Below are 21,053 nucleotides of genomic sequence, written 5' to 3' on the forward strand. Positions count from 1 at the left end.
AAGTAAAAGTGGAAAAAAAAAAATGAACATTTTGCGTCCATAGGAGTGAAGATGCATGAGAAAAATTGCATATTCATACAAATGTGTAGGATAAAAAAAAATATATATATATATACATAAGTTATTGCATATATGCGCATGTACCCCCTCGCGAGTGCGATTTTTTTTTTTTTTTAACTACAAAGAATTCACATTTATGCTTCATAACGATTTCTCAAAAAAAAAAAATTCCCGCCTTGTGTGTAAGGTACAAAAAAAAAAAAATGGCACTTCTTCAACACGACAAGCATGCTGGTGGAACATTTGTGGCATCTACAAAAAGTGCAAAAGAAGGATGATGCATCGTAGGACATAACGTCGTGTGATTTCCTAAAAGGAGAAACGTTTTTCTAAATGTTATTTTTACCTTTTGTCATAAGAACGGTCTACACGGAAGCAGCCCTTTCGAGAGCATACCACCAATTGGGCATTCTCCAAAAAATCGCCATAACGTAAGAAAAAAAAGAAAGGGACACGCCAAAGGATGCAAGCTTTTTCTCATCCAAAGTGACGGCCAATCGTTAGAAAAAAAATAAATAAAAATCTATGAATGATCCGTGCAAAATTTATTTAACGAAATGTATCTTTTTTAGGCCCATCTGTGCGATTTTATTTTATTTTTTTTCTTTGTACAGAAGAGGTAGCTCCTCCATGTTGTGCACATGCCAACAAAGCAGCGAATCCTATGAGGGCACATTTTAACCAAATGGGATACCAATTTTCATGTTGCGTATAGATGCACACGCAAAGTGGCCCATTTAATCGTGCCCCGCTGGCGAAGTACTCGTGTGCGTTCGCAGACCCATCGTCAAATCGGCATATGCGCAAGGGTAGTGCGGGAACGGAAAGAGAGCCAACGTCATGTCCGCAAACGCGACCAACGCTGGAGGCAACCCCAGGGGGAGGGGCGGCAGAGGGAGCAAACTCGCCAAAAATAGCCACATTGCGCAGAATGCCGCCAGCGCAGCGAGCAGCGGAGTCAGCAGTAACGCCGCTAACAGTAGTAACGCCGCTAACAGCAGTAACGTCGCCAATATCGCAAATAGCGCAAATGGCCGGAACGCCCCGCACGGACTGAGCCCGCCGAGTCACAAAGCGTTCGCGGAGGGCGAAATCTCGGACGCCGGCCCCCCGGCCACAGATCGCTCGGACGACAACAACAGCACGGTCGACAATGACGAGCGAAACACGCTAATACAGGTGCTGCACAGCTATGAAGACTTCCAGAAGAAAAATATGCACTACGGGAAGGTGAACCCCTACAGAAAAAGGGAATCCCAATTAAGCAAAATGAGAAGGTCCATAGTAAAGTTGTTTACCCTCAGTGATATTCGTCTAGACGAGAGTGACTCCAATAGGAACGTAGATGGCAGCACCTATGGCAGTAGTGTTTCTAAAAGGAGGAACAATGCAAACGGCTCGAATTTCCTAACCAGCAGAGCAGCAATGTGGAATGAAGTCGAAAAAAACGACGACCCAGAATACGATTTAAAGTTAGAAAGCTCAAAAAATAAATCATTCCGTGATGCCATAACACATCAGTTAAGTGTCCTCATAAATGATACCATAAATGATAAAAAAGGGATGACCTACATAGCCGGCTTGATGATCATCCTCTCCGTGTTGATTACGTGCATTTCGGGAGTGATCACCTTGTTTAGCAACTCGGCAGGAGAAAAAACTAATTTGAATTTACACACCACGAAAAATAACTATGATGATATAAATAAATTCATGAATTATATAAAATTGGGAAATGAAGAAAACAATCGGAGTGACTTCTTACGGATTTACGAGCTGCTGGAAGAATTCAAAATGAGCATGAACCAAAGTATGAGTGAAAATATGAACACCATTTTGAATAGCAAAAAGGAGAACCACGCACTGTACGAGTTAAATGCCAGCTTGGAAAATAAGCTAAAAGAGTTGGAAAAAAAATTGCTCGTTAATACAAAAGATATTGACTACTTTAAAATTCATTCCAAGAGAGAGGTGGAAAATTTTAAAAAAATACTGCAAGAAAATTACGAATCTTTTCAAAGCAAACTTAAGGATTACGTTAAAACGGTAGACACTATTAAGAAGGATATTCATAAGAAGAGTTCCCTCATTAATGATGTCGAAAAAAAAATGAACAAAAGTCAAATGGATATCAAGAAGGACGTGTCTGATCGGGTGGAGAATGAGAAAAGGGGCCTCCTCAACACCATCAGCGAGCTGCAGAAGAAAATCCAGTCCATTGAATCGAAGCTATCATCTCATGGCGCCAATTCGCGAGACTCCCTACAGATGGATAGCGAAGCCCAGGGGGGGTCGACAAAACGGGGATGGACAACCCTCGGATGGACCACCCCCGAAGCGGCACAAGCGGGATGGACACCCCCCGAAGCGACACAGCCTGGATCTACACAACCGGAAGTGAAACACAAAGATGACCAAGGGGAGGCGCGCGAAAGACAAATCGAGCAGCGCATCGCCGAGTGGAACGAACAACACGCGGGCCTCATGCAAGAGATTCAGAAAGAACTAGAACTATTAAAAGAGAGCGCAAAAAAATCGACGGACTTTTTAGATGATGTCTTCCCCTCATTTGAACATAAAATATTAAAAAATGTAGAAAACAAAATTAAGTACTACCTAGAAATGTACAAAAAGGACATCTTAAGCGAAATCACCGAATCGAAAGTGATATACAATGAAGAGAAGTACAAAGCCATGGCTCTGAAGCAAGAGAAAATGCAATCTGAGCTGTTAAAAACGATTAGTAGCCAAATAAAGGCACAAACGAAAGTTATAAAAGACGATTTGAGCAAGTCCCTACACACCATGGTAGATCAGAAGCAAATAAAAATTGACAGTGACTATCCAGTTAAAGCTGCAAAAATTAGCTACGACTCCATAGACATGCTACAAAAAAAAGTGGACGAATTGTACAATGAATTCATCTTAGATTATAATCAAATCGATTGGGCTTTGGAATCTTTAGGAGCTAGAATCGTTTACAAAATGACAAGTTCTCCTCTCAATCGAAATGACTTCATTGAAAAGTTTCTAAATCAAATTGCTTCCTTCCTACCGTCGGAAGAAATATACGGAATGATCAAACCGATGGGGAAAGATCCGTCTATCATTTTAAAGCCTTCAAATTTCCCAGGCGATTGTTTCTCCTTCAATGGGAGTAAAGGAAAAATAACGATTCATTTGCCAGCCACTATTGACGTCTCATCCATTTCGATACAACACGTGCATGAAAATATTAGTAACAACTCAAATGCTACTCCCAAGTATTTCTCAGTTTACGGCGTCGTCGATTCAAATTGGCCGGAGCACTTTGAATCACAGGATATTAACTATGACGACTTTAAAAACAGCTCCCTGTACTCTTGCCTCCACTCCGTTTATGGGAATTTGCAGCCCAGGGAAATTCTGGACAAGTGGCTCAAGGGCAACAAAAACCCGGGCCTCCTGCACCTCGGCGATTTCTACTTCGACCGCAAGAAGAGGATTTCCACCTACCCGACGAAGCACTGCTTCCCGGTCAAACGGTACGGCGCGGGAAAGCAGAAAGTGGAATACGGAATGCGGAACGTGGCAAAGTGGCAAACGAGCCAGAGGGCGAGGGACCACACGAGCAGATAACCAAAGCGCACACGCAGAACTGCCCCATTTCCGAAAAAGAAATTAGCCCCCTAACGCATCTACTAACGCGCTGACATGATTTTCCATTTTTACAATTTTTTTCCTCCCCCCCTTTTGCAGGATAATTTTTGAGTTCACCGAAAACTATGGCGCGCCTTACACATGCGTCTACAGACTGAAGGTCCATGGGAAAAGATGCATCCGGAAATTCAAGTAGCATACGCGGGCTTCGTGTAAACCTTTTTTTTTTTTTTGTCAGCCCTGCCGGTACTTCGCTTCAGAATTTAACCCACCGATGGGGTACGTGATGTTTGGCCCATCTTTGTGTGCACGAGGGTTATGGCCCCCAGAGGAGCTTCGCGTTATGTCTCCGCCTCCGTGGGGTTGTGCAGTTGGGGCGGCCAACGTGGGACAGCAAAATTTGCACAGCTCACTTCTCACCTTTACACTTCACCCCCTCCGTTGTTCCCTTCTGTTCCCCCCTTTTTTTTTTTTTTTTTTCGTGTGATATTCCCGTCACCCATTTGGTCATGTCACCAATTTGATCGTGTCACAAATTATGAAATTTTAACCCGTGGACATTTCCGCATGTCGTTCACAGCTTTGTTAAATTTTTGATTCAACAATGTTATCCAATTTATTCTTCCTTTCGCTGCAATTTTTTCCCCACACAATTCCGACACCGCAATGGATACCGCTACTACTACTGCGGTTACTATTGCTATTTTTTTTTTTTTTGACCCCACTTGTTATTTCCTATGCAAAACGCCTCCCACACGTATTCGTTCGCCAAAAGAACAGGAACAAAAAAAAAAAAAAAATGCTTCACATTATCGTTTGCGAAGTAATGCTAAGCTTGTGGTACTCCCTTTAACGACGAACGAATACTCCGCGCTGGAATGGGAAGCACTCCACACATGCACAAGGTCAAAGAACAGATGAAGAAAAGGTTTAGAACCCCCCCCACAAAGGGTGAATGTTATAAATAGAATAATACACAATTTTGCCTTGCGTGTTTAGGCCGCCATTCAAGTTGACATCTCACCAACCTGCTCAACGTCCACCGCACATCACAATAAAAATAGTCCAAACGGGACATGCGTTTTGAAGTAGGCACTCTCCAGCTTGCGCCAATTTCTCCACTTCCAACATGCTTAACAAAGGCTTCACGGCAACGAAAATAATAGGGAAGAGGTGTTTCCAGTGGTGGGATAATCTGAACACATCGTGGAAATTCGCAATCGGTTTTTCAGTTCTCTTCCCACCCCTCTGGAATTACAATGAAAGAAGAAAGGCAAGAGAAAAACAGGTGTACTACAACAAATCGATAAGAGACTACGTATTTTTTGACATAGCTATAGAAAATAAATATGTAGGAAGAGTCTTAATAGGGTTATACTCTGACCAAGTACCTCTATCAGTTGAAAATTTTATTCAACTTGCAGAGGGGTACAAAGTTAAAGACAAATATATTGGATACAGAAACACCTTCATTCATAAAATTTACCCAGGAATTGGGCTAGTAGGAGGGAATGTGTTAAACGATAAGGAAGGCCTAAGTATTTATGGCAAGAAATTCCCTGATGAAAATTTCGACATGGAATTTGTACAAGATGGTGACGTGGCGTTGTTTAATGAAGGCCCTCATAGCAACTCCTCTCAGTTTATTATAACCTTTTCCCCAATGCCAATATTACACAAGCACAATGTAGTTATTGGCACTGTCCTGAAAGGGATGGATATAATTCGGATGATTGAAAATGTGGGAACCAAGTTAGGAAATCCCATGTATAACGTAAAAATTATTAACTGCGGTTTGTACAGAAGCTTGGAACAGGATGGTCCTCCTTTTTTCAACATGATGCACATCTCGGACAAGGGCAACAAAAATATTATTTCCAAAAAGGAGTTTGAAAGTTTGTCTGAACAGCAGAGACAGTCCTTAATGGAAGAAATTGGCAAATCGGAAAAACGCAGATGAGCTCCGCAGCGCAGTAGATATTCCTTCCAAAGGGGGGGCGATTCCCATTACGAGTGTATGCCCTCGCAAATGCGCAATTAACCTTTTTTATGTTAACCCATTTTGTTGCTTCTTTGCAATATGGGGCAAAAATTTGAAGCTTTTTTTTTGTATCCAGTGGGAGTTTTTTCAGTGAATATTTTTGTGTAATTTTAGCTAGCTATTTTTTTACAATTTTGGCTAATTTTTTTTTTTTTTTTTTTTTGTGTATATTAGCTAGTTTATTCATATTTCTACTAAATTTACGATTTTTTTTTTTTTTTTTCTTTTATGCTACGTCTGAGTCACCCTTCGGCTAGCCCACTTCGCAAAAAAGTACGTATGATTAACTTTCCACATTTTAACAATTGTGCGTGTTCCCATTTTCACAATTTTTACGAACAAAACGAACAGTTTGAAAGAAAAAAATGCAGTTATCCACAAACATAATCAACGTTAAAAATGCAAAATGGGGATATTCAAAATTGTTACTTAAATAAGTAACATGCACACTTGTGGGCGTTGCAGAAAGGGGCCCATTACAAGTAGGCGCCGCTGTAATGCGTTGCTCATGTGACTTGTTTCCTACTGGTCTTTGATAATGCCAACTATGTCATCATCTCTGTAGACAAAAAATTCCTCCCCATCGATTTTTAGGGAAGAACCGCCATATTCCGGTAAAACAACCACGTCGCCTTCCTTCACGCTAGGGGGGACTTTGCTTCCATTGCTCGTTATCCTTCCTGGGCCAACCGCCAAAACCTGTAAAAGGAGGCATGAAGCACATGAACGGGTTAAATGAAATTCAAACTGAGGTACACATGAACGGGTTACATGAAATTCAAACTGAGGCACTCATGAACGGGAAAAATAAAAGAAAGGTAGCGCACTACGTTTCAGTTTGCACAACATTGTACGGAGGGAGTACCTTGCCCGTGTAGGACGGTTCCGTTGCACTTTCAGGCAAAAAGAGGCCCGATTTCGTCGTAGTCTTGGGAATGATTTTACTTATCAAGATTCTGTCCATCAGGGGAATAAACTTTTTAGCTACCGTGGAACTCTGCAAAGGGGTTGATTTTATTATATGTATAAATGCCTAGTATGGGACAAACTGGGCATATACGTGCTCGTTGCACATTTGGCGAACCCTTTTTTTTTTAACAAAAAATGGGTAATAGAAACCTTTTTGATATGCATATGCAACAGAAACGCGCTTCATTATGCTGCACAAAATGGGCACACTTCTCTGCGCATACACAACTGTGCATGTTATTTCCTCTTTGTTGCGAATTTACCATTTTTAACTCCTGTGTAGAATATGATACAAGGTATGAAAAAATCTGTTTAGCGAATTCGTTGGTATATAATGTGCCTTTAATTACTTCCACGTAATTAACAAATGGCGTTTGAAAAAAAATGTTTATGTTTGCTTTTTTCAGCTCCTGTTTACATATAAATGGTTCGCATACGCTTGTGTTATAAAACTGAGTAAGTGTTTCCTTTTTGGTTGATAAAAAAAAAATGTAGAGCAATATATGTACGTTATTTTAAAGATATTTTTTTAAACATTTTTGTCGCCTTCTTAAGGGTACTTTTTATACGCGCAACATGTATTGTGTAAATTCGAAGGTATGTAAAATTTTTCGATTTTTTTTTTGTACTTTTGTTCGCCCTTTGAATAGTAAAATGCTATATATGCATCCCTCAGCTGACCATTTTTTTGTGTTTATTTTTTCACTTTTTTGGTGGGGGAAGAATACCTTTCCATATGGCCACTAAATACGCACATAAATGTATGTTCATATGAATGTACATATGCTATGCGCACATGTTCCCGTCGCTGCCATGCATGCACCTGTTTAAGGCCATAGATATAACTGACTGTTTCCGTTCATATTGTAGAGCACCTAAAAAGCGTACCGCAACGTTCAGCGGCAGGTATGCGACGCGGAAGCGCTGCCAGGAAAATTTCTTCTGCCTCTTTCATTTTTTTTCTTACCCCCAGTTTGCCAATTTGTAGTTGGTCACATAGTACGTATGCACAAAGTTTTTTTTTCCGCCTTAGGTGTTAATTTTCTCCCATAAATGACACCTTTTTCCTCATGCAACTGTAAGGGTTGCGCAAGGGAACCCCTCGTCAGATAATTTTCACCGCATAGCATGTTTTCCCCGTGGGGCTAAATATTACGTATGCCGTATGTGTACATACCCCACTTCATATGCAGGCACTTTCTTAAAAAGATGGAGAGCTCTACTTTGCTCCACTTTGTTGCCCCTTACATCTGCTCGTGATGCACACAGGAAAATGACCACAAAAATACGTCCCGTAAGTGCCAAAACATGGTTCATCATTTACATAAAAACGGTTAATATTTACTTAATCGTTTTTACTCCTAAACAACATTCACTTGGTAACTGAAATGTTGAAGTTAAGTAAAATTTTAATTTAAAAAAAAAAAACATAAAAAATGAGGAAGGCACAACGTAAAATGTAAAATGCGTATAAAAAAAAATACCTGACTTGTCCTTTTTTCTAAAGTAATTTACATATTATGAGTAAAATTATGCGCGCACACACAAAAAAAAAAAAAGGAACATTTTTTTAATTTAAAAAAAAAAAAAATGGTGGAATTAATTCAACACTTGCAGTTTTATCGAAATTGGTGTGAACAAGCGTTATAACTTCTGCTTATTCCCTTCGCGCGAGCACACGCATATACACACGCATACATATACATGCATACCCATTTATGCATCCACTTGTCACATGTTGGCGGAAAAGAGACCTTTTGTAACCATTTCCACCGCGCATTATCCGAAATTTCCCTCTTTTTTACTCCACTTTTACACGTTTTTTCCCCGCTGCTGCTGCCTTTCAATCCTCCAGGTAGGCAACGTCGGGCACCCACCAGGGCAGCAGAGTCATAAAAAACATGACGACCGACTGGTAAATATATTTTTCGAACTTCGTTGGCTTCCGTCTCGCGTTCATGCTGGTGTTATTATCCCCCTCCTCTGGCGTACTCTGAGGAGCGTCTTTTTTCTTCTTCGATGCGGAAGAATTGCTGCAGTAGGATTGCCCACTGTCGATATTATTCTCCGAGTCGTCACAATCGGAGTTGACAAATTCACTCATGCTGTTATTTAACAGATTGTTAAATGTCGTGGAGCTGTCGTGGAAATACATCTTGTTGTTATTGCGCGTGTTGCTTGGGCTGTCATTACGCGCATTGCTACTGTCGCAGTTAAGATCATCATTGTTGCCGCCCTTCTGATCAGCGCTGCTAACATTTTTTCGTCTTCTCACCCCCGCGCATAGGAGATTCCCCGCGTCGACGCTATTCACATCGCCGCTATTTGCGGCACCCATTTCGCGAAAAAGCTCATCCGTAACGTCGTCCAAGTAGCTGCTATCCCCCTTTTCGTTTAAATTTACGGACGAGTTGAATTCCTCATAGGAATTACTTTTTACGTTTAATTCAGTTCCGTGTGTCGTCTGATCGATCTTTTTTTTTTTAAAAAAAGGGAAACTTTTTTTTTTATCTTTTTCTCCACATTTGGCACTGCCATTATTCCCACTTTGGTGTGCCTCTTTCGAATTATCATCATTAAGTTGGTAATTAAATTCGTCATACAGGTCGCTTACAAATTCGTTATCCTCTGCATCTGCAGGGTCTCCCTCATTCCATGCAGCATGAACGGGAGCTGCCTCATCATTAATGGAGTTCATAGGGTGCAACCCAGATGAGGATGCTTCTTCCCGTTTGTTCGTCTTATTATCGGTGCTGTTTTCTTCGCCCTGAGCTACCGCTCCGTTGTCTAACTCTTCTTCTGCGTCTCTCTCGTTGTGCATAAATTGCAAACCGCATGTGAGATGGTGACTGTTGTTTTCGTCCACAATTCCCCCCTCTTGCTGACTAATTGGGTGGGCTCCTTCATCCAAGTTCCCCATCTGTGCTGTGTGTTCGCTAACCAGCGTATTATTCAAATTCCTCGATTCGCTCATGCGCCTTAGAACCTGTTCTATAGATTCATTGCTTGACATAAAATTAAAATTGCTAATTAGGAGGTCGAAAAACCCTCTGTTGTAGAGGATAAACAAGCCAGAAACAATAAAGTACATTTTTGAGCTAGCTTCAAATAAAAATAAAACAAATAATATTTTCAACAAAAGGAATAGGTGAAATCTTTCCATGATATCCATAATGTAGTTATTAAAGTGGGTCCTCTGATTCGTTTGGTTGGTGCCACTTGCTTCGTTATTCACCCCCTCGTTGTTACCTTCAGCGTTGTTATTGCTGCCATTACTGCCGTTAGTACCATTACTGCCGTTGCTACCATTATTGCTACTTTCTGCATTTCCGCTGGGGGCTTCCCCACTGGGCTCGCCGCTCACTTTATGTTCGCCTTTATCCCCCTTGCTCTCAATCAACTGTATGCTTTTTAAAAATCCCTGATTCTCATTTGATTTAATTAACGTGTCGATAAAATAATGTTGCGATGAGACATTCTCGCTCAGGTAGTAATCTCCCGTTTCGTCCTTTATGGCTGAAATGATGTTATTGTGAAAATAAATATTTTTTATTTGGTCCTGATATTTTGACAGTCTTCTTGCATATGTTAGGAGCAGAATTTTATAAATCCTCGTCTGTTCTTCTTTCGACTCATCATCTTTCACTTTGCTTTCTCCTTCCATTGTTTCGACGTAGTATGGAGTGATGGTCTCTAATCCGCGCTGGCGGCGCAACTAGCAGGTCAATCGATAAATATACTCGCATGCAACGGTAACAATGCGAGGCGAGCAACGGAAAAGGCTATCACATGTATAGGGGATGTGCCTGTACTTGGACACATAGAACATGCAGCACAAACTGGTACGCCTCGCCACTGCACAAACTGGTACATATCACCACTGCACATGGTTCGGATGCCCCTCTCCGAGCTTCGAATTTTTATTCACATGGATATTTTCGAAATGCGCACAATATTTTTTCTATCTCGATATGTACGCATATTCATTCAAGTAGGGGTGCGCGGAGCGGCTCACGTTGCATGGGCCCCTGGGGTGCACGCCCACAGTAAGGGATACGCTTTAAAAGAATGTGCCGTGTAGGCATGCATAACGTGGATGGGGAGTCTACAAATGGGTGAAAAATGGAATAAAAAGGGGGACTCCTCGGGGAAACACAACTAATGACACATTGGAGGTCTGCTAAAAGCGGAGGCCGGGCATAACCACATTTGTGTGATGTCACACCCAAAGGGTGATAATATGAACAATTTTCACACACACGTTCGTGTCAATCCCGGCCTGTCACGATTACATGTACCTACGGACGGCGCATGTTTAAAGTTCAAATAAATCAAACGAATATCGACATCAATAAATAGTGTGTCCAAACGGGGGCTTCCTCCTTTACAAACACGCTACTCTGATGTGATGGTATTATAAAAGTTACTTTTCAAACAAATATTTTCTGTTCACAAAAAAAAAAAAAAAAAAAAAAATTAGGTCATTTTTTTTGGGAGGGGCCAAAACTGGGACTACTTTTCACACCTAATCATTTTTGCATTTCCTTTGCATTCTTTTGGTTCGTCTTTTCTTCAGTAGCACTTGCGCAGGTACATAATCACAGCGCACGTTTCTGCTACTTCGTTTGCTCTGCAAGGGGGGGAGGTGTCCAGCGCGCAGGTATCTGCACAGGTTCGGCTAACTGCGCGCGAGAATGCAAACGGGAAGGCGAATGTCGCGGCATGCGCAGTGGCATAAGCGAATACATACGTCACGGGCACACAACCCACCCGAGTAGTGAAATGTACTTATGGAGAATTTCCCCCAAACGAAAATTACCAAGAGGGGAGCTCCCCAATGGGCAACACTGCTATACACGTATGCAGGAAATGCCGGCCTAAACTTCTTCCTTACTTTGTTTTATGCCTTCAAAAAATGGGTTACTTTTTTTTAAAGTAAGAAAAATATTCATTCGCGTACTTAAAAATATCTTCCTGCATTGGTATGTCAAGCGTGTACATATATATACATACATACAATGAAATTTTTTATAAAAAAATGAAGAGGAAATTATGCGGCAATTACACCATAATATGGCGATAGCTGCGTGGCGGGCGCTCTGTTTAAAAAATTAAACAGAAATAGTGGGGAAAACGTTTGCACGGAATTGGCGAGCGCGAAAAAAAAGAAGCAAAAGGGAGCAAAGAAGAAAAGGGAGGAGCAAAAGGCAAAAAAGGAGGCAAAAATATATGGCCCATTAGCAGGGAAATAAAGAGAACATGGTGACGAATGTATGCATATGCGCGGTGCCATTTTTTCCCTTCTCTTTTTCCTCCTGTTTGTCCCCCTATTTTTGCCCTTATTTTTCCCGCGATTTCTCCCCCTTTTTCATCCGTTTCGCATTTTTTTCACGCGTTTTAACAACTCTATAATAGCGAACATTTTTCGCAGAACGCGGCGCGTAAATCCTTTTTTTTAAGACCACGCTTTGTTTTTCTATCAGCGAATTTGCGTTGAATTTTTACTTGGCTTTATTTGCTTCATTTTTATCATTTTTTGGTGCCCTTTTGGTGTCATTTTTTTCCGCTTCTTCCCCCCGCACAATCGCCACTAAAGTGAACAACGCGCATCCATTTTGCTCATCCTTACCGGTGTATGCAACAAAACGGAGGATATGAAGTCATTCAGCAAATCCCGCAACTCTGGGTGTGTCTCCATATACTTGGCGTTTTCGCTTTTTAAGTTGTTCTGGTGTGAGAAGCAGTCCAAATGTGTGTGCAAGTATGTATGCATCGATGTAAGCGCACCAATGTAGGCACATATTTATGTGTATATTTTTTTTTTGCCGTTCGTATACTGCGAACGAGCTTGTGCATGTGTAGAGAGATACGCGCAAGGAGATGTTCCCATTCAGGACACCCTTAATGGGGAATTAATTCAATTCCCTCGCGCGCCGCTTGTTGCATATGCCATTCGTACGGTCTCCACGTCAAGGTTATCCTTTTCAATCAAATTGAGATCCTTCTTCTCCATTTTTATGTAAGTGTACACTGTGGAGGGGGCTACTTCGTTGGCGCGTATCTCCTTTAAAATGCGTAGTGGAGAAGTGCACAGGGGGGGAAATTCATAAGTGGAAAAATGCATAAATGGAGAAATGCATAAGTGTGGCACAGAGCCGGTGAATGTACCTTATCGTGTGTTTTCTTTTGTTTTTTTTGTTTTTTTTTTGTTTTTTTTTTCACACTTCCACGCCTTCACTTTTTCGCCCTACTATTTATACAACGTGGAGAAGTAAATTCCTCAGTGGAGGATGTTTTAAAAAGCGAAACTTCCCAGCTGGGGTATACGCCGCTAGCACTATTGCACGTTTGCATTTGTGCACCATTAAACTGGCGGAGAGGCAGAAAAGGTACCTCCGCATTTGAGCGCGTGCACGACATCACTACGTGTCACCTTTGAATGGTCCACGTGAGGACATTTAAAATGTGCTTCTATACAAAGAGGGAATATTTGAAGTGCCATTTTTTTTTTTTTTAAATAACCCCACGTGTTCGTGTTCATGTGAAAAGACAAAGGTTAACATTTGCAATTGCGGCGAAAGGGCACACACGTGTGTAGGTGCGTTAGAGCTCCGTCTCCCCTGAGCATATTACAGAAGGCATCCTCAGAAGAGTCCCAAACGCGTATTCAAAAAAAAAATTTTTAAAAAGCACACTAAATGTACCACACTCACACTCAAAAAGCCCACTCTATTATAATGGCAAAATTACACCCCTTAACTTACTTGAATGGAAATAAAATTTTGTTCCGAACCGTTAAGCGGTACTACAGTTATGGACCAACAAAAGGGGTGGTGACTCCACGAAGTCTTTGCCATCCTTTTTTAAGACGCAGATGTGCAGAAATGATATATCCATTTTATTATGAGAATTTCTCAACCCTAGAAAGGAATAACAACCCGGCTGAGGACGCAAATGAACTCCCGGAGGGTAACTGGCATAAGCGGGATTCTTTGCGGACAAGTGGAAAGGTGCAGGGGGGTGTAAACGAAGCAAGCAAAACGGACGATGCAGACAAAACGGACGATGCAGACAAAACGGACGAAGCAGACAAGGCGGACGAAGCAATAAAGGGAACCCTGGAGGAAAGTCACAACGAGCTAACCTCGACAGATGATGCATTCCAAGAATTTGGATACAAATATGAAAAGCACGAACCAACCATGTTTGGTGATTGGGCCCACAATTGCAGAGTCACAGATTTTTAGGTTCCCAATCCCTACTATGACTGTCCCAATATGTGCGCGCAATAACATATGCACACATACACCCCTCATTTGTGGGCCTTTCCCGCTGTCCAAATTTGCAAAGCTTGAATGGCTGAACAGGAACGTGCTGGCAGTTAGCCCACCAAACGGGTTAACACTTCAAATTAGCAGAGCTTCTTAGGTTGGTGGGATTTTTCGAGTTCCCCCATTTTTTTTCCTAGTGTGACTCTTTCAAAAGTAGGACGAAAAAAAAAAAAAGAGTGAAAAATTTTTAAAACCGTGAATTATGACACCTTTGGGGGGAGTCCTTTTTTTTGAAGAAACAAGCGAAGGGGATGGCGAGAGGGGTGGAAGTACCCCTGGGCGCCGAGTGGGTGGGCACCCCCCAGACGGGTGGGATGGAAGGCATGTACATGGGGATACACAAACACGTAGGGGAGTAAACAGATGGGTGAGCAGAGACATATACAGAGAGGTACACCGAGACGCACACCGATACGCACACCGAGTCATGCGCAGAGGACAAACGGACAAACGGCAAACCAAGCCGTAGTCTCCTACGGCTCGCCGAAAAAGTCGGAGGAAAGCAGCTGCTCAATTCGGTTGAGGACAGAGTTGCACTTGTGCTCGAAATCCTCCCCCAGAAAGTTGTCAAGGTCTTTTATTTTATTTTGAATTTCATTTTCCATGTAGGAGATCTGCAAATCTGTGTTGACGAAATTTTCGTTCATGGTCAGCCGTTTTATATAATTCGAGTTGACATCCAAATTGAAGTTATTTTGCATGTTGGAAATTTTGTTTGACGTATTGGACATCCCTAAATCAAATTGGTTAGACGTATTTATACCCGAGTGGTGCATAATGTTATGAGAGCCGCTCATCAAAAGTTGCGAATCCGTGATGGAGGTTGAGAAGTCCTTGCACATATCTTGGCAGATTTTATTTTCCCGATCGAAGGAGAACTCCAGATCGCCACCGTCCGTGTGTCCCCCCTTTTCGAAGTTTTCAAAACTGTGCTCTAATTCGTTGTAGTGCATTTTACCGCCAACTTTTTGGCCAACATCTTCATTATGCACGAGAGGTGCATGTGACATTCGAGACGCACGGGATAATTGCGGCACATTGCCATTGTTGCCATCTGTGGAGAAATAATTCCTACTTTGTTCTTTTTTTAAATTGTGATTTTCAGACATACGAATGATGTCATTTGGCTGTCTCTTTTCATATGTTTCCAAACCGTTTCGTGATTTCCCCATTTCGTTTACACTTTGGACTTGTAGATTGTTCGCGCCCCACTTGGTTTTAATACCCTTTTGGAACGCTTGCAACAAGTCAGCCTTCTGCTCATCGTCGCGCACACACGTATTGAATTTTTTATAATCATATGGGATGTTTTTCTTCGGCACATATTCACTTCTGTTCAAGTGGGGCCTGCTTCGTCTGCTATCATAGTGGTGGTTCATTTCGTTTGTATCTTTTTTGTTTTGTTGAAATGAGTGGGCCGCTTGAGGTGGTCTCTCCTCCGAGATGGCATTCGAGCGATCGGCGTAGTTATTCGAATGGTCGGCGTAGTCATTCGGATGGTCTGCATACCCGTTCGAACGGTCCGCGTCGCTCTGTCCATTGCTGCCGTTGCCGCTGCCGCTGCTCGCGCTTTCCGCGTGGCCGCGCCTCGACCCGGACGCGCTGCGACTAAATTTAGAATTCCCAAACGTATCGTTCGTCTCGGTTAAACTCTTTCCCATCTCGTTATGCCGACTTTGCGAGTTCATCAGGCTGTGGTGAGACTCCCCCAAAGTGCCACTCGACTCGTAAACCTTATTTTGGTTTATAAGATTATTGCTTGACCGCTGAGCAACACTCCGCAATTTCATCTGACTGTGTGTCGAATTGATTAGACCCCTTCTCGACTCTGTGTGTGCTATCCCCGCATTGACATTGCCGTACTGCGACTTGTGTGTGTAGTTCCCCGGCTTGATAAAATTGCCACGTTCGTCACCCATACCATTGCTCATTTGATGTTGACTCTTATTCAAGCTCATGGAGCTACTATTAGTGCCTAACATGTTGTCATTACATTTGTGGGTGTCATACTGCGAGTCGATCAAATGGTTGGAGGGTTCACCAAATTGTGAGTCGCCCAAGTGGTCTGGGTCTTCTGCGTACTGCGATTCTATCAAGCTGTTTGATGCATCTTCGTGGTGTCTTTTTGATTCCATTTTTCTGGTGTGTTTGGCTAGACTGCTTCTGTATTCCATTTGGCTACTTCCCCTCATGTGGCTATCTGCAGATTCTTCCGAGGTGTTCATCAAATGCTCTTGCCCGCTCTCACTTTTGAGCGAACCGTTTTCCATGTGCATCTCATTTGTAGACTCTGAAATGCTACTCACCGATCCGTTCAGGTTAAACTTCAATTCTATTAAATTCTCAGGCATCATTACAGTCCTGTTTTCAGATAGAATCATATTATTTTTGTGCTCCTCAAAATTTTCCCGCGATCTTGCGGAGTGACTATTTTTGGACGTCATGGAATATCTCCTCGATTCGATTTGCAGGTTGTTCACGTGCATGTAGCTTCTCCTCGGTTCTATGCGTCTGCCGTTTGAGTGGTCCCTACCGTTTGAGTGCTCCCTACCGTTTGAGTGCTCCCTGCCGTTTGAGTGCTCCCTGCCGTTTGAGTGCTCCCTGCTGTACGACTTTTCTAGATGACCACTCTGCCGCGCTGAAGCATTCTCTGCCGACATGTCCTTTGCATTTACAGACTTGGATAAGTCTTTCCTGGAGGGTAGACGGCTGGGTTGCGGCTGCATGGAATTTCTCGCCGTGTTGTACTTGGAAAGTTGCTCACCAGGGTGTCTACTCGATTCTGTTAGATGCCCACTCGATTCTGTTAGATGCCCACTCGACTCTGTTAGATGCCCACTCGACTCTGTTAGATGCCCACTCGACTCTGTTAGATGCCCACTCGACTCTGCTAGGTGCCCACTCGACTCTGTTAGGTGCCCGCTCGACTCGATTAGGCGTCCGCCCAACTCCTCATGCGCGTGTATTGACTGTGCGTATGACCTACTGGAGTGAACATGGCTCCTACTAGCCCTCGTTGGCTGCCCCAACTCAGCATCTACACCTGCTTTAAAATTCCCCCCACCAGTTTTGTCCTCCATCCCTACCACATTACTGTTTAACTTTTTGTAAAACTCCCCATTTTTTGCGGAGGAATTATTTTTTTTTAAAAACGTTTCATCGAAATTGTCCCCATTTTGTGCATTTTGGCCATCGCCAGATTCACCTACATCAGCATACCTTTGCGAGAGTTGCAGCGAATTTAGGCTATCTCCAGCCGGACCATTTGGGTCTACCCCTTCATAGAAGTTGTCACTTCTGTCATTTCCACTGCTGATTACTCTGTCCACTCTACCGCTTTGTTTTAGCAAATTGGCGTTGTGATAATGCTGCCCCTCGTAAGGCAGCTGCTCCCCGTTTGGGGCCTCCTCTGTGCTTCCCCCATACCTGTCAGCGGAGCCATGGCGCATGCCTTCCTGCGCACCTCCATTTGGCTTCAATGTCCTACTCCTTTGGACGGAACTGAGATTTGTCTCCGTTTTTTTTTTATCCCCACTGGTTAGGGATATGCTATTATTTGCACTTAACTCAGGGTGTGCGTTTACTGCCTTCATGTTTTCATTTGCGGGTCTGTCACTTCTTGGCGAGTCGTTTTTCTTCCCCTGATTGGGCAGCAGTGATGAATTATGTTTGTTATACTTTGGGCTGCCTACAAATGGTTTATTTTCTCCGTTCATTTTGCTGTTTCGCAGATGTTGCAAATCCCTGTCCACATGTTTTGACATCACTTGGTCCCTTACACCATCATAGGGAGGGGGGTCCCTAAAATTGGTTCTCTCTCCGTGGTTATAAGCGTTGCTATCATTTGGTTCGCTATTATTTGAAACATTATTCTGTTCGTTCGTTTGTGCTAAACTGTTTAGTTCGCTGTTTGGGATGGCTCCCTTTTGGCTGTACTCCTTTGCCATGTCCTCGTTGTAGCTCTCCATGCCATATTCACTGCTGGAATGGTCCAGACTTTTTTTTTCTTCAAAACGGGAACCGTTATTAAATTTTTGCTTCTGATTGGTTAATGCACCTTTGTTGGAGGGAATTCCTATCTCTTCCTTAAAGCTCCCATCTAGGAAAGAGTTCGTGCTCGTGTCCAATTTGTGCGGGTCATTCACATGGGATGTATTCTTTCCATTTTGGTTAGGTTGCTCTTCAAATGCGTGCATGCCATTGAATACATCATCACTTGCGAGCGTTCCGTTTTGTTTCGTGTGCTTACTGTTTGCTATGAAGGCCTCTCTTTTGTTGACAGGCTCGTTTTTTTTTTTCCTAAAATAATGCATTTTGTCTGAGCAGCAGGAGGGGGAGAAGTAAAGTAGGCCTATCTTAAGCGCTCCCTTCAGCGCTCACTAAAGGGTGATAATATGCGAGCGGAATTTTGTTCCCTACATTTGGTTTGAAATGTGCCAATGTTTGGCATATTTTCGAAAAGGGAATGGCTCAAAAGGGGAGCTAAAAAAAAGGAAGCGTGGGTTCTACTGCTATGTGTTTTTTTTTTTTTCTTAAGAGCAGTGGGTGGATAGAGAGGTGAACCTCCTTCTTTTTCTTTTTTTTTATAGCGACAAAATTGAAGATGTTTCGAGGAGATTCACTTCTAACGCACGTGCATCTGGTGATGTCCACCCAAACGTATCATTCTTATGTATATATTTTTTTTTTTTTTTTTTTTTTTTTCTGTCTTGCTGAGAGCAAACTGTCTAACCCCGATGCGCCACACAATACACTCACGCGTAGGCAATTTTCTTTAAAAATAGTTTCCCATGGTATGTATCCCTTTAGTGGGTTTTAAATCCGAGGGGGGAGAAACACATCCCATCTGTGGAAGGGCTACTGCAAGGGAAAACCTCAATTTGTTTTATGAGAACTTTTTCTTGTAAATTCGGAGGTAGGCATTCACTAAGAGGGATCGTGGCTTTCTAGAAAAAGAGAAATACACACATTGAGGGGGGAAAATGCGAGTTGCTCATTTCGCGCTATTCACGGAGTAGCCTCACACGGGTACCAATCGGAGGGGTGCGAAGCTCCATCCCCCCACGAATGAGCGCACCAGGTAGGAGCACACACATCCGTCTACACACACTTCCCAAACGAAAACGTGGCATTCCTTCCCCATCAGCCGAAATGATAGAACTAAAGAACCTGGACTTCCACTTAGAAAATTTAGGCGAATCCAACAGGTGCTTCAACGATGAGGAAAAACTGGGGCTGCTATACGGAATGACCAAATTGGAAGAAAAAACAAACAAGCAGATTTACCTGTGGGGGAAAATAGAAGGCATAGAAAATGACTACTACATAGTTTACTACCTCAATCATGAGAAGTTTTTTCCGAAGAAGAAATTTTACTACTGTAATGATGATTACGAATTTAGGGAAATGACAAAGGGGAATGATAAGTTGATAGAGAGGGTGGAGAAGAAGACGCCCTTCACCCTATTCACAGGGGTGCCTGCCAGTTTGTATTATGAGGGTCGCAAGTCCAGGAGGGGGCAGGGCGGTAGTCACACAGGAAGTCATAGCGGTGGGGTAGAAGGTGGAAGCGCCGGAAGTGACAGTAGCGAAGCCTCCCTAAGCGACAGCGAGAAGAGTAGCACCGGGGAGAGCAACACCGGGCAGAGTAGCTCCACACAGAGTAGCTCCTCGCAGAGCAGCATCCAAAATAGTGACAACTCCAAAAGTGGACGTCAAAATAGTGCGGACGCCCAGGGGAGACACCAAAAGGGGGGTTCACAAAGCGGCGAAAGCGAAATGGAAGGAGGAACCTCAAAAAAGGAAAAAAAAAACAAAGAGGAAAAAAGTAAGAAGAAAGAAAGACAGAGCGATATCACGGAGCTGGAGAGACTATCCTATGTTGTTCGAAAAATCGACGAAGAAGCATTTATTGTGCCTTACAATTCTGTAAAAATTACAAATAATTTAGAAATGAAAAATGCCAATTTCAGCGGACTGAATATGATGGAAGCACTAAAATTAACCTCGTGGGTTCACTTTAGATACCCTAAAAATTTAACGTACGACAAAATTAAGAATTATAACACTTTTTTTTTGAATAATTTTCTCGATTCTATAAAATCAGATGTTCCAGCAAGCATGTGGCATGTAAAAGTTAATAAGCAGTTAAGCAAAATTTCCATCATGAATTGTTTGTACCCTGGTTATGTCTTCTACCATCTTTTGAACACCCCCTTTTATGCCTCTGTGTATATAGGCAATGGGATTCCCAACTATGACCTCCCCTTTTTGTTGCCTTAGCGCAGGTTGATTTGGGGCTGCAGGTGAGTAGCCGCTCATTTGGGGGGGAAGCAAAAAAAAAGAAAAAAAAAAAGGAAAAAGGAACAACGTATATGTCTTAATCTTTAATAGGGAACTTCGCGATGCACTCTCTTTTAGCACCCCCAAAAAAAGAGCTGCGTTATATCGCTGCTTCTACACCTTTGTAGATGCCACTACTCTTGCACACACAAACACAAATGAACTACATGCACATGGCTTGCACCGCGTGAGCCACTTAAATGTAACACTTTTGTCCTTTCTTCCTCGCTGGTTTGAACGACACCCTTGATGGTCGGGTATCAATTCACACGCCTCCAAAGCGGTAGTAAAAAGGTAAAAGTTGTCCCCTTTAAAAAGTTGGTCGGACGATTAACCAACGTCCATATGACTCTCACAGGGGTGGCTCTGCAAAAGAACCGCTTGGTTCTCCCCACGCGGTTACAAACGATTACGAATGAGATGTGCTCTCCATGGGAGCTACCAATGAACGTGTGTCCTCCCCGGCGAGCATCCCATTTGATGGAACTGTTCCTCCGCTATGCCCATTTTGGCGCTACCTTAACTGGTTGCCCCTCTACCGGTGTGCTAATTATTTGCTGTAGTTTCTCAGAGGGGATTTTCTCCCCTTTGAGGGTTATGAGTCGAAATAGAAACGCATCATTTTCTTACGCCCTGCTGCGTTGTACAGCATGATAAGATACGTGCCACGC

General features: G+C 42.7%; 7 protein-coding genes across 7 annotated transcripts, besides 8 other annotated features; 4 read left to right on the forward strand and 3 right to left on the reverse strand.

The window, feature by feature from the left end:
- Positions 1–900: 900 nt before the first annotated feature.
- PVX_123440 (hypothetical protein, conserved) lies at positions 901–3,895 on the forward strand (the record flags this gene model as incomplete). Its single annotated transcript, XM_001617199.1, has 2 exons — positions 901–3,584; positions 3,799–3,895. The coding sequence occupies 2 exons, from the start codon at positions 901–903 to the stop codon at positions 3,893–3,895; spliced, it is 2,781 nt and encodes a 926-aa protein (XP_001617249.1).
- A 933-nt stretch (positions 3,896–4,828) lies between these two features.
- Positions 4,829–5,659, forward strand: PVX_123445 (cyclophilin, putative; the record flags this gene model as incomplete). The annotated part of the gene is made up of 1 exon (XM_001617200.1): positions 4,829–5,659. One exon carries the CDS (start codon positions 4,829–4,831, stop codon positions 5,657–5,659), a length of 831 nt encoding a protein of 276 aa, XP_001617250.1.
- Positions 5,057–5,087: a microsatellite.
- Positions 5,329–5,358: a microsatellite.
- Positions 5,660–5,962: 303 nt separating the features above from the next.
- Positions 5,963–7,403, reverse strand: PVX_123450 (10 kDa chaperonin, putative). The gene is made up of 3 exons (XM_001617201.1): positions 6,973–7,403; positions 6,606–6,737; positions 5,963–6,439 (listed from the first exon to the last, which is right to left on the reverse strand). Exons 1-3 carry the CDS (start codon positions 6,973–6,975, stop codon positions 6,263–6,265), a joined length of 312 nt encoding a protein of 103 aa, XP_001617251.1. The 5' UTR covers positions 6,976–7,403; the 3' UTR covers positions 5,963–6,262.
- A 53-nt stretch (positions 7,404–7,456) lies between these two features.
- Positions 7,457–7,482: a microsatellite.
- A 1,055-nt stretch (positions 7,483–8,537) lies between these two features.
- Positions 8,538–8,563: a microsatellite.
- On the reverse strand, positions 8,553–10,373 carry PVX_123455 (hypothetical protein, conserved; the record flags this gene model as incomplete). Its single annotated transcript, XM_001617202.1, has 1 exon — positions 8,553–10,373. One exon carries the CDS (start codon positions 10,371–10,373, stop codon positions 8,553–8,555), a length of 1,821 nt encoding a protein of 606 aa, XP_001617252.1.
- Positions 10,374–11,376: 1,003 nt separating this feature from the next.
- Positions 11,377–11,483: a microsatellite.
- A 1,937-nt stretch (positions 11,484–13,420) lies between these two features.
- On the reverse strand, positions 13,421–18,353 carry PVX_123460 (hypothetical protein; the record flags this gene model as incomplete). Its single annotated transcript, XM_001617203.1, has 1 exon — positions 13,421–18,353. The coding sequence occupies one exon, from the start codon at positions 18,351–18,353 to the stop codon at positions 14,514–14,516; it is 3,840 nt and encodes a 1,279-aa protein (XP_001617253.1). The 3' UTR covers positions 13,421–14,513.
- Positions 13,594–13,956, forward strand: PVX_123465 (hypothetical protein, conserved; the record flags this gene model as incomplete). Its single annotated transcript, XM_001617204.1, has 1 exon — positions 13,594–13,956. The coding sequence occupies one exon, from the start codon at positions 13,594–13,596 to the stop codon at positions 13,954–13,956; it is 363 nt and encodes a 120-aa protein (XP_001617254.1).
- A 365-nt stretch (positions 18,354–18,718) lies between the features above and the next one.
- Positions 18,719–18,747: a microsatellite.
- Positions 18,748–18,879: 132 nt separating this feature from the next.
- Positions 18,880–20,694, forward strand: PVX_123470 (hypothetical protein, conserved). The gene has a single exon (XM_001617205.1). It carries the CDS (start codon positions 19,108–19,110, stop codon positions 20,320–20,322), a length of 1,215 nt encoding a protein of 404 aa, XP_001617255.1. The 5' UTR covers positions 18,880–19,107; the 3' UTR covers positions 20,323–20,694.
- Positions 19,794–19,853: a microsatellite.
- Positions 19,957–20,051: a microsatellite.
- Positions 20,695–21,053: the final 359 nt, after the last annotated feature.

This window comes from Plasmodium vivax, chromosome 14 (genome assembly GCF_000002415.2).
Source record: "Plasmodium vivax chromosome 14, whole genome shotgun sequence".
Taxonomy (NCBI): domain Eukaryota; phylum Apicomplexa; class Aconoidasida; order Haemosporida; family Plasmodiidae; genus Plasmodium; species Plasmodium vivax.

Excerpts from the sequence above, each read along its gene's own strand:
- PVX_123450 (XM_001617201.1), bottom strand. Across the intron at positions 6,440-6,605 it reads AACCGTCCTACACGGGCAAG|GTTTTGGCGGTTGGCCCAGG; the intron begins GTACTCCCTCCG and ends CTCCTTTTACAG.
- PVX_123470 (XM_001617205.1), top strand. The coding sequence starts at position 19,108 with ATGAGCGCACCAGGTAGGAGCACACACATCCGTCTACACACACTTCCC.